At 42.5% G+C, this 11,846-nt stretch overlaps 1 protein-coding gene across 1 annotated transcript; it reads right to left on the bottom strand.

The window, feature by feature from the left end:
• Nucleotides 1–353: 353 nt before the first annotated feature.
• On the bottom strand, nt 354–8,220 carry cdc25b (cell division cycle 25B). Its single transcript, XM_083924480.1, has 15 exons — nt 7,807–8,220; nt 7,554–7,636; nt 6,972–7,023; nt 5,623–5,664; nt 5,303–5,336; nt 4,883–5,020; nt 4,377–4,496; nt 4,145–4,282; nt 3,950–4,027; nt 3,501–3,692; nt 2,952–3,056; nt 2,803–2,865; nt 2,597–2,695; nt 2,101–2,346; nt 354–1,403 (listed from the first exon to the last, which is right to left on the bottom strand). Exons 1-15 carry the CDS (start codon nt 8,019–8,021, stop codon nt 1,263–1,265), a joined length of 1,746 nt encoding a protein of 581 aa, XP_083780606.1. The 5' UTR covers nt 8,022–8,220; the 3' UTR covers nt 354–1,262.
• Between the last annotated feature and the right edge of the window lie 3,626 nt (nt 8,221–11,846).

Genomic DNA, 11,846 nt, shown 5'->3' with positions numbered 1-11,846 from the left:
GTGGCTAAGAACAGCGTAGGATGAATTTAGACATCTTTCTTAAGTTGGACTAGCAGAGATCTAAGCCAAAGAAAGTCTGTCTCTGTGAAACCAGCTCTTTAATCTGCAGTTATCCAAAGAACTCAATAAACGCCCCTGATATGCAGAAGTCTGTAGCAGATATCTAAAGTAAAAATGATTCAAAGTTGACTTTAAAAGCCTGGATCACTTATTCCTTTCAAATATTTTGTACATGTTAGATTTACATTTTATTTGGGTTAAGTTTTTGCAGACGCTTGCGTCCCAAGAGTACACTCACAGCACAAAAACAAATATCTGATACTTCGAAAGAAAATAAAGATACTGCACAAGAATTCAACACACTGGCTCTTTATTTCAGCAGCTCCCTCACGATCCTGAACCAAAATATTCAAACCACCCCATTCATTATAAACCGACATCATTAGCTCTGCAGAGGGGAAGAGATTTTATCTCTGGAAATTAAAAAGGAATCAAAGCAAAACAAAGAAAATCCTCTCACACTTGCTGACCTGCAGCATCAGAAAAATCTCACTGCAAAGTTAACAGGTAGTTTGTTTGTTTTGGTATCTTCTGACTGACAAAAAAACCCCTCTGCATTAAATCTTACAATGTACAAGCCCATATTAAATCATCCAATTTGCATTTTGGGGCGCCTAGAAAAAAGGCGTACTTCCAACAGATCCATGTCTAACTGGGGGTAAACAATTCATTTTAAAAGCCATAAAAAAGCAGTCTAAAAAAACAAAAACCACCGCACCATTTCAAGGTATTTAAATTAAGTGCTTAAATAAGGTGGGACATGACAAATGCAAAAAAATAAAAAGAACAAAAATATCCAGTGAGGAGACTGAAAGACAAACTTCAGACCTGGCAGTGTGGTTTGGATTATTGCAACCTGGCAGCGATTTGCATGCCAGCATGATAAAAAGGTAAAACAGGCAGTAGGTCCAAGTGGTTTTAAAACGATCAAATCGCTTCTCAATGAAGTCTGTTCACTCAGCGACTGCTTTAGGTCAAGCGTTCATCGTGTCACGTCTTTCCCCTCTTTAAATTTGCATAAATAACTAACTTTGCTATAGTTGAATGAAACTTTTAAGGACTTTATAAAATCCCCTTCTATTGGAGCAAATCCCACAAAGGTAATTCCTTGCAGGTGGGGCGAGGCCTCAGGCTCTGAGAGGAGTCTGTTCAGGGGGGAGGCCGTGTGTTTTAGAGGCAGTTTGGGGAGGACGAGGAGGCGCTCACAACTTTTTCAGCCGGCAGTACATGTCTCTCTTGCTGCGCTCCCCGGCCCAGGTGCGGCTCTTGAGGCGAAACTTCCTCAGGTCCTCCTTGAAGTCCTCGTGGTGCATGGGCCGGTAGGATTGAGGTTCACATTGTGACTGTGGGGGAAGAGAACAAGAAGAGTTCAAAGTGCTGAAGAGCCATCAAGGGTTTCATTCAACCATCACTAAGAGGGAGAATTACTCACTACATGGCTCGATGGTGACATGACAAAATTACAACTTTACAGGCAGTGTTTATTCAATTTGTACATTACTTTAACAGGTTTGTCAAACTTTTCACCACACAGCCTGTCTTAATACAGTGTCTGCACATTTGATGTGCTCATTTGTCCAGGTCATCGTTATCCCCAAAGCAATTTCAATCAAGCAACTGGACTTGGTTATTTGTCTCCTGCACAGAGATGACAGATGGCTTGAAAGAGGAGTAAAAGAAGCCATCTATGTAAAAGTAGAGAAACCATCGCTAAACAGAGGAGGAGGTCTGAGACACCACTTATCTCCAATTTACAATGCTGCCCTTCCATCCCTTCAGGAGATTCATCAATCTAACCTCAAAGAACAACTGTTCACAAATGGCCTCCTGTGACTCCAACGACTGTCGTTAAGACGCAATAGAGCACTAACGGAGCTCTAACGACGGTCGTTGGCACTTGGGGCACAAAGTGTTTCAGTGACATCATCGGCCTTGTGAGAGGTTAAATACCTGGATCTCCACACCAGTTAGTTGGACCAGTCCCAGCCTGGTCAGATGTGTACATGAACTGATGAAGAAGAACCTGAAGCAAAAACTAACCTGGAAATGAGGGAAGAAGTCTTTGTATCCGCCCTTGAGGATGTACAGCTCAGGGTAGTGGAGGTTGGGATACTCGTTGACGGCGCGGTCTCGCTCCCTGATAAAGCGGCACATTCGAGGGCCGCGCTCTGACGAGAACTCGCAGTGGAAGATGATGACGACGCGTTTGTCCGGGCAGGACGGAACGATGGGCGTTTTGAGGAGGAAGTCCTCCACCTGGTCCTCCTGGTGCAGGTTCAGGGCACCCTGAGGTGACAAGAGAGGAACCCAACCACTTAATTTATAAAGTACAGGAAGTGACCAAGAGGCTTTTAACTTGAGACACACACTCAGAAAATTCTCCATTAAGAAAACCCAGTAGGACTGCCTTAAACCAACAATTACTTGAGAGAAAAACTATCAAACTGAAGCATTTCTCTGCAAAACAAAAAAGTTCTTAAAGCTGGTTGTTCTCAAAATATTTTAAAACACAAACATGTTGGAGACTCTTGCTCACCTTGATGTGTCCTCCCTCAAACTCGTAGGGGTAACGGCAGTCCATGACAATGACTCGCTCGACTAGATGATTAAAGTTTCCGGACAGAGCTGCCACCATCTAGGGCCACAAATACAAGAACACCGTTGAATATCAAATTTCAAAAATATGGTTTGCTCCATTTTGAGCCACGGCACGCAGACAGAGAAACCAATAACTCTGCTCACCGTGTCTGGGTTAATGTACTTGAGGTCTTGGTGTTTGCCGTCCACTGTCGGAAGCACAAAAGGCTGGAAGACAAAAACAGAAGTTGGATTAGACAAGTCATTTCACACCATTAAGCTCAGAGTGAAAAACACAGCGGTGATTTCTTTACCTTGGTGAAATCGCCAATTAGCTCATTGGAGGCACCTTCGCCATCCAACAGCTTCTCAATGTCTGTCTGGCAGAAGGACTTGGACCTCTGGAGCAGTGAGCAGCTCTGAAAGGAGGAGCGGAGAGGAGCATTTAAGGAGACAGTCGTGGAGAAAATGAGGTAATTTTGTCTGTAAAGTCGGTGCCAGTAGCCTCGGACGTTCAAGTTGCCATTTCTCCACTTCCACTTAAAAGGTCACAGATGGCCAGTGGGGACTGAGTTTTAACACGTAACCTACAGCTTGTGTTTTTGTCTAAACTGATCATTTTCTTTGTTCTAAAAAAAGGTGATTAAATGATAATCAGCATCAATGAATCAATTACAAAGTTTCCAACAACAGCCCTAAGAAGTGACTGGATCAGATCCAAGAGAGAAAAGATCTATAAGTCACAAATTTAATTTTGTCCTTACTAATTGTAAGATCATGCTAACACTGGTATCACTCATTAATCCCATTATACCAGGTTTAAATATTGAAGGACCTAGTCACACCAGTCAGTGAGGGCTCACCATTCTCGGGGATTCAGGGTTTTGTTCCAGGGTGGTGACCTGTGATCCTGCCACGCTGCGTCGCCTCTTCACCCTGATCGGCGTGTTTTCGTCTCCGGGGCAGTCGGGGCGCTTTGTGGAGGGACGGGACGGGACGGGACTAGGCATGGAGGGGGAGCGAAACAGGCTCCGTGGCCGGCAGCGAATCACAGGCTGACGGGAACAGAGATGTACATTTTGTGAGTTTAAGATGACGTGCTCCATAAATAAAGTATGATTATTTTTGAATGGCACAACGTTTGAACATTTCAGCTGCTAGATTCATGGGATATAATGTAAAAAGGTGTGGGCAACATTTGTTTCTTCAAATTGTAAAAAAGCCAACGATTGTTACTGCTGTTGAAGTCACACTATTTATTCACATTTAGAGAAAGTGACCAGAGGTTTTGTTCCCTCGTAGACAAACTTACAGAGTCTGCTCCTGGACTGTCTGCCACCAGTGGTGCAGTTAGCAAGCTGGCCATTCCCATCGGCATCTCAGAGTCGTTCTGTAGGTGGCGAGATAACAAATATTTAGAGATATCTTCTTAATTCTCCAGAAGGAAAGGAGTGATTTCAGAAATCCATCACTTCTGTGGATGTCAGCGTAAGTGACAAAGCCTCACCTCCATGTTGTTGTCCAATTCCTCCAGGAAGCCGTCGTCCTGGTCGTCGTTTAGAGGGGAAGTGGGAGATGTACGTCCCAGGAACATGGGGCTGGAGTCATGAAAGTCCAGCTGCTGGACTGAAGTAGGTGAAGAAAACTGGACGAGGGAAAAGATGACGACTGTTAACATCTTTCTAGAACCAGGGTTTGTGCACAAAGTTGGGACACCGATTCCTCATGGGTACACGTACCATGAGGGCCGGCGCTGAGCTTGGACGTCGAGAAAACGCGCCCTTTGAATGGCCGCCGTTGAAGGAGCGCACACGGCACCGTGACACCGGCTTGGTGGGTTTCTTGAATTCAAAAACCTCCTGAAAAAAAATGTTTTTTCAAAGTGTTAATCAATGCTCAACTTTAATAACAGTTTTCCCAACACCCAAATGTCTTTCCAAATTTTCCAACTTTACTAACTCGCTCACTTGTATGAACCATAAACTTACAGAGTTAAGAACTTAAGAGTTTGGGTTAATCTCCCTTTGAACACTGACTAAAATATTCTAATAATAACTCTGTGTGGCATAATAAAATCGAAGGATAGGCCCAACTTTTAAGACAAATGATACAATGCCTTTGCCATGGCAACAAATCAGCTTTCTGTGATCAGTTCTATGGTTACTATTGTTTCTAACCAGAATGTAGGTTCTCTTGTAGCTTCTCTGTGCTGTGTTTAAGCAAAGACATAAACTGCATCACTGACCTCTGGCATGTTCTCCTTGTTGTCACATTGAGAGGTGGAGGAGGCGGGCATTTGGGAGGGTTGTTGTCCGAATATTCCATAGCGGCGAGAATCTGTTTCCTGTCCCTTCAGAGACGGACTGGAACTTTGGAGCTGGAGCTGAGGAGGAGAGAAGAGGGATCCAGGTCAGCAACTGTACACTAGCAGTCTTGTGGCTGGAGGATGTTTCAAACTCATTTAATAATCACAAAACCGCCCCCCAAAAAATATTTTTTTATATCTTTTGACTTTAAACTCCTCTAGAGGAATATTTTGAGATGGGACAACGCAATGAACACTACAACAGGCCAAATTATTACAGCATCAATCAGCTCAAAAATGTGACCAATTAAAAAAGAAATGCATGGCTGTAAACAAAAAAAACATGATAAATCTACTTACTGGCAATGAGTTGATTCTTCGAATTGGCACCCTGCTGTAAATGACAGAAAGGAGAGGAAGAACTTTGGTCAATACAAATCAAAAAGCAGAGAGGCCGTTTTAGTTTGTGGAGTAAAATACTCTTTGAAGAGCAATATCGCTCAAATAAGGGGAAGCAAACGCAACCAAACACACACTAAAGTGAATCTTTAAATGAGCAGGAGGCTATGGCATCATGCGGGGAAGCCAAATCATCTGCATGCACTACCCACACTGTAATGACACAAAGCAGGTTTGAAAATCTGCTAAGTTCCCCTTTGAAGACCACAAAAATGACTTACTCGTTGATGAATCTGCTTGACTCTCGAATAGCCTTTTCAAACCTGCAACAGAAAAACATGACAAACCTTTCAAAATTAAATGATGGTTGGAAATATAACAAACATATTGTACACAAATTAAAAGTAGGGCTGTAACTAACGACTAAATTCATTGATCAGTTTAATATAAGACTATAAGGTAGTCTAAAAAAAAAAAAAAAGAGTTTCCCAGCGCCCAATTGAATGTCTTCAAATTGCTCAATTTGCATTTGTTCTTCAACTAATCAAATATCACCAAACTATTTCCGTCTTAATGAAAAGTAAGATGTCTTTATGATAAAACCTGCTGAAGAAAGAGGTTGGGAGGCCTTTATTGGCAGTCAAAGAACACCTTGTGCTCATAAACTACAAAGAATCTGGAGCTCTATTGAGAAAGTGAGGGGAACGGTTGGACTAGAGGAAGTTGGGTGAATGCATAGAGGCAAGAGGTGGTCTTTGCATGAAGTAATGCCCACCTGTATGCTAAATTAGTGGAGAGCCAATCGGTGTGTGTGGAGGGGGGGGTAGAAGAAGGGATGCAGAGATCAGCTAATCTACCATATGCCTGCTGGAGCCAACGCCGCCAACCCCTCTCCTGCAAGAACCCTTTGTTCGTCGAGGGGAGAGCGTGTCGCATTCAATGCAAACCATGAGAAGGGAGGGCAGTTGTTCTCTGGGGGCGCCCTCATTTCAATGGCAAGACAAAACTCCAGCCCCCCTTTTCCTATTGAAATAACAGTGCATAGGAAGAGTGTGCCAAAACCCAGAGGGGGTGGGCTATCATTAAACCCAAGCGCAGGCCATGTCCTCCCCCAGCCTGGAAAACTCCTAGCAACCGAGCAGCTGTAAGAGGGGGTGAGTGAGGTCTTGAGGACCAAATGCTGCTGTGAAGGAAGTTGCACATCGGACAGCGACAGATGTCTGCAAAGACTCATCCAACGGAGAATCGCGAAAAAGGGCCACCCAAGATAAGCTAATATGGCTCTAACAGAGGCTATGCTGACAAACTGATCAAGATAACAAAGGGGACCTGTACGTTTAAAGCTAATGTAAAGCATCTACTTTCATGTATTTTTTACCGAATAACTTAAAGAAAGTTAAGCTCACGTGTCCTTATCAGCTAATCTTCTTAGCAAAGAAAAAACAAGTGAAGCTGTCATCTTAAAGCCAACGGTAGAAACATAATCCTACAGATGAGAAATAGTGCTTGGCTCAGCTGAACCCAAGCGCAGGGTGGAGGAGGTGGGGGTGGTGGTGTTTGGGGTAAGCGGAGAGGCACAGCTCACAGGCTGATTGATCAGAACAGACATGACAAGGACAGTGCAACTTACGTGTCCTCCATTTCAACTGCATCCATGGGGCTGGGTGGATCCATGCCGAGGCCTGTAGAAAGACATTTGGGACACAGATCAATAAAACCATAAGAGTCAGGTGGTAAACCGGCACCAGAATAGCGATCGATAAGAACCGTGACTGGTGAATTTTGCATACTGAACCAGTTTAACAGTAAATTTGGATTTGATTTTACACTAAAGGGCAGTTCAATTTGTTAAAAGGACTGAAAGGGCTGCAAGTAACAAATATGTTCATTATTGAGCAATCTTAAGATTATGACGGTGAACAAAAATACTTTTAAATAGCTTGTTTTGTCCTACTAACACTCGATTGTAAATAAATTCATAACTTTCATATAAGACGAATACAAGTGGTAAATTGTCATATTGAGAAGTTCAGAACAAGGTAATGATTGGCATATGAGCTTGAAAAATTAACAGAATAGTTGGTTGGTTTTTAGTACAGAAAAATCTGTGTGCAGAGGACATGATTATTCATGAGAATATGAGATGCAACAGCTACACATTAGCACCTCGGGCATCAATTAGCACAGACAATAGCTATTAAGGGAGACGAACCAGCATCAGATGAGACGTCAGAGGCGAAGGAGGGAACCTTCTCAAGGGGTGCATGCTTTCTCCTTTTCGGGGTATCAAATTGGCTGTGTGGAGGGAAAAAGATGAACAGGGAAATCAGTGTTGTGGACAGTAAACCAGACTTCACATGCTATGAAAGGGTTGGCATAAATGTAGGTTCTGCAAGACAAAAAAAACATTCGCATGTAAGCGTATATATTTAGAGGAAATGCCACATAAAATGTTATATTAATACCTTCCTAGTCCAGCTAAGTTGTTCATGTCCAGAGCCAAGTTGGTGACAGGAGACAGCACGGTGGCGGGCCCAGAGAACAGGTCCCTGCAGTGCGGCGAGTTCTTTGTGCTCAGCTCGGGCAGAGACAGCGAGGAAAACCCGGGGATGCAGTCGGGCCTGGTTTTCATAACGGTCTTGACGGGACTAGTGCAGCCAAACACATTACCCGACTCCATCTTTTAGCTAGCCCAAATCCTGCAGACGTTATTGTTTTGTGGTTTGGTTTGAATTTCGGGTCGAAAAAAAAGTGACGAAGTAGCAAGACGGTTTCAAGAAAACATTTCCGAATTCACGATCCGAAACACCGTCTGGATGTGACTCGGTGGTTCCCTGTGGAGTAAAACTAAAATACTAAAGCCACATAGTTGTTTGTTGTGTGAGAGGGTTGCGGCGCAGCAGACTCCCTCTCTGACAGCCTCCTTGTTTCTGAGAAAAAGACCGAAGCTGCTGTATTTATGTTCAAAATAGAAGCTCACGAGCGGCAATCTCTCAGCCAATCAGCGCTGTTGTTACATCCTGTGGACCAATCAGAGCGCGGAACGACTCTCCGCTGTTGTCCCTCTCACCGGATGAGGGAGAAGAAGAAGGAGGATGTGACACAATCCTTTTAAAATTTTCATCTTTTCTTCTCAAGATGTCTTTTGTTCCTGACTCTAGACTAATTTTAATCAATGTATGCGTCAAAATGTCGTACTACTCAACATGCCCGCTTTAAGGACTTTTTTATTTCAAATGTATGGAGTAACATTCACTTGGCTGCTGACAAGAGATTTGGGGGAAAAAAACTAGTAAAACAGGACAGAGCTTTTGCAACAAATCTATCTTATATTACAAAATGGCTGCTTTGCAAGTATGTATGTCTACATATACAGAGACATAATGAAGTCCACAATAAACACGCTGGTCATTCATCTAAACTGAGGTTCACATGCAACTGAAACCTATTCTTGCATAATGTCATTGCACATTGTTATATATATATATAGATAGATAGATAGATAGATAGATAGATAGATAGATAGATGGATGGATGGATGGACGGACGGACGGACGGACGGACGGACGGACGGACGGACGGACAGACAGACAGACGGACAGACAGGCAGATAGATACTGATTTACACATTCACACAAGGGAAATCAAAGATTATTTATGCATCTTTTTGCAACATTTTGGAAAAGCACATTGTGACCTGCACTGACTGACTGCATACCGGTGAGCCAAGCCAAGCTCATACACCACCCACACAAAAGTGACTCAGACAAAAAAGTATTTCACTGATGTACTTCCTTTTTGCTGTCCACGCATTATTCTCCTTTTTAAAATCATGTTACATGTATTAATGATTACAACTGTGAAAGACAGTATGGAAACAGGTAGAAGATGCATCGATGTTATGTCATGTTTATGTGTGCGTGTGTGATTTTGTGAGGGAGTAAGCAGGTTTTTAAAGTGGTTTTAGTTATATTTTCCTACATAAATGTCACTTCATGTCTCTTATATGAGAGAAACTGCAACTGAAGTACCAGAAACCAGTAAAAAAGTCACAATATGCTTCTATTTAAAGTAGGAAACAATACTCCATGCGGCTTGTTCTGATTTCCAATCATTTAAAGCATGAAACATATGGTTATATGATCTTCTGGATTAGGCCCTCAAGCTGTGTCACAACAGGCTTCCACCTCCGGACTCCATTTTAAAAGTTTAAAGGTCTAGTAACCCTGCAAACGGGGACCAGAACTCATGTTTGTAAAGTCAAACACAACATGTCTGACCAACAGTTACACACCTGCCTGTAACTAGTTCAACCAGACTGCTGAGGCGATCCAACTGACAAAACCAGGCCGATGTTTGCAGTAAAGGCTCCTCAGTATTCTGCCTGAGGTTTAAGTGATTTTTTTGGTTCCGCAACTTTTCTGCAACTCACTGTTTGATTCATCTTTAAATTCTCCCACCAGTAGTCCATGTTTCTCATGCACAGTGGTTGAGTTTACAATGATCAATGTGCAGTTATGTTTAATTCAGAATGTGATACCTTATCAGGCAGGCAGCACCCATTTTAGCACAACAAGAGTGCTTTACTATTGCAACGAGGAGGTCTTTCAGTATCGTTTTGAGCCAACCTGGAATTGCAGGCTAAGCACGGGGGTGTACTGACCTTTGGCTTGTGTAAGAACCGCTGTTCACCGGAACAGGCTTTGTTCGGATAAAGTATCTGCGTGATTTGCATCAACAAATGTAAATGAAGTTTAATGAACTTCCCTGGAGAGGTCCAAGCACGGGCCTGTGACTCTGGGCTCCCCACCCCACATCTGAAAAGAAGAGACAAGAGGTGGGGGAGAGACAGTTGACCCTTCCTAAATAAAAGCCTCTGCAAACCTCCCGACACCTTCTGTTCCCACCAAACCTGCAGAGACCGATTTCCTCTTTACACAAGCTCACACCAACAGACACAGCTAACAAGGCGGCAGGATTCACAACCCGTTGATGTACCAAAGCCACTGCTACCATAAAATACAAAACAAGTATCCAAGACTACCATACATAGCATATCTGCATTAAAATGTATACAAATGACTATGTTGTATATTTGGTTGAGCTGTGCGTTTACATTATCCCAGACGTTTCCAACAATGTTCAAAAAGCAGAAATCTGTCATTTTATTCAATGACACGACTCGTGTCTTTTGGTCACGTGTCAATGACGTGGCACATAACCATTAAACAGACGGATCAGACCGATATTGTAAATGAATGTCTCAGAGTTATACACTATATACATCGATCATTTTCTGCATCACAGCAACATTGTTTTCATTCATTTCATGCCATTTTGCAACACAGTAATCCAGTAGAAATTAATTTATTGATATGATATTGCAATAGCGATCCAGCTAATATGACAAGTGGCTCATGCCAGCCACTAAGCTAATACGTACGGTAACCTTTAATGTTGTTTAATTTTTAACAACACTCATAAGGTTATTTTAAGCATGTTTGTTTTGACCACAGACACATAATGTTAGCAGCAGTAGCTGTTCAGGTTTACAGCAAGTCAATGTTGTGGCTGTTTCATTAAAAGGAAATAGACTATTAGTGAGGACTTTCTGCCTGGACCTGGGCAGTGATGGTTGTTTAATGAAGGCAACAACTCACTTGACCCCACACTACTTCACAGCAGTTTGTTATTGTTTTGATTGAGAAATTTCATACTGTGCATTAAACCCTTTCATGCATTTGAAGAATGACATTACTCCAAATTTCTTTATTCTTTCTTTCAGTATTGTGCTTTGTTATTGAGCCTTTTAAGTTATCTTTGGACTGTTTGTTGGACAGAGCAACATATCAGTATCGTTTTGTCTGAAACTCTTGATACTGCTGTCTTGGCGAAAGGGTTCCAACCTCAATGGCTGCCTGAAATGAAAACACACAAAACAAGCTTAAAACTGCACTTCATGCACCTAAAAATGTGTTATAATAATGTTTTTTAAAAAGAGCTAGAACTATTTCCTTTAAAATGAGGATTTTACTATCCAACCCAAACAACCTGCACTACTGTAAATGCTGCTATAAAAAGTGCCCTGTGGATCAAGATTATAGCTGCAGTGTATCATTAATAGGCCCAATCTTATCTGGTTTTATCTCAGTGACTCAGTGACTCAGTGTGAGTCCGTTAAACACACATTGTGCGGCTATCTGAAGGAAGTTTGTTGTGTTGGGTTGTGCTAACCTGTAATTGGGGCACTCATAATGGGTTCTTCCGCCCGATGGCCTCAATACTCAACAATGCAAGATGCTTTCAAACCGTGAGTAGAGGGTGTAGCTTCAAGGGAGGGAGGGTTTTACACACACACACACACACACACATACACACACACATACACATACACATACACACACACACACTAGCTGCCAAGTATAGTTTTGTAGCTGAGAAGCACCAGTCTCAGGTCTACCTTTCTGTCACTGCAGAGGCTGCAGATGATTTGTGAAAACTGAAA

Source organism: Echiichthys vipera (assembly GCF_963691815.1).
Source record: "Echiichthys vipera genome assembly, chromosome: 12".
NCBI classification, from domain to species: domain Eukaryota; kingdom Metazoa; phylum Chordata; class Actinopteri; order Perciformes; family Trachinidae; genus Echiichthys; species Echiichthys vipera.
Note: the sequence above shows the minus strand (reverse complement) of the source record. Positions and strands in the feature narration are given on the sequence as shown.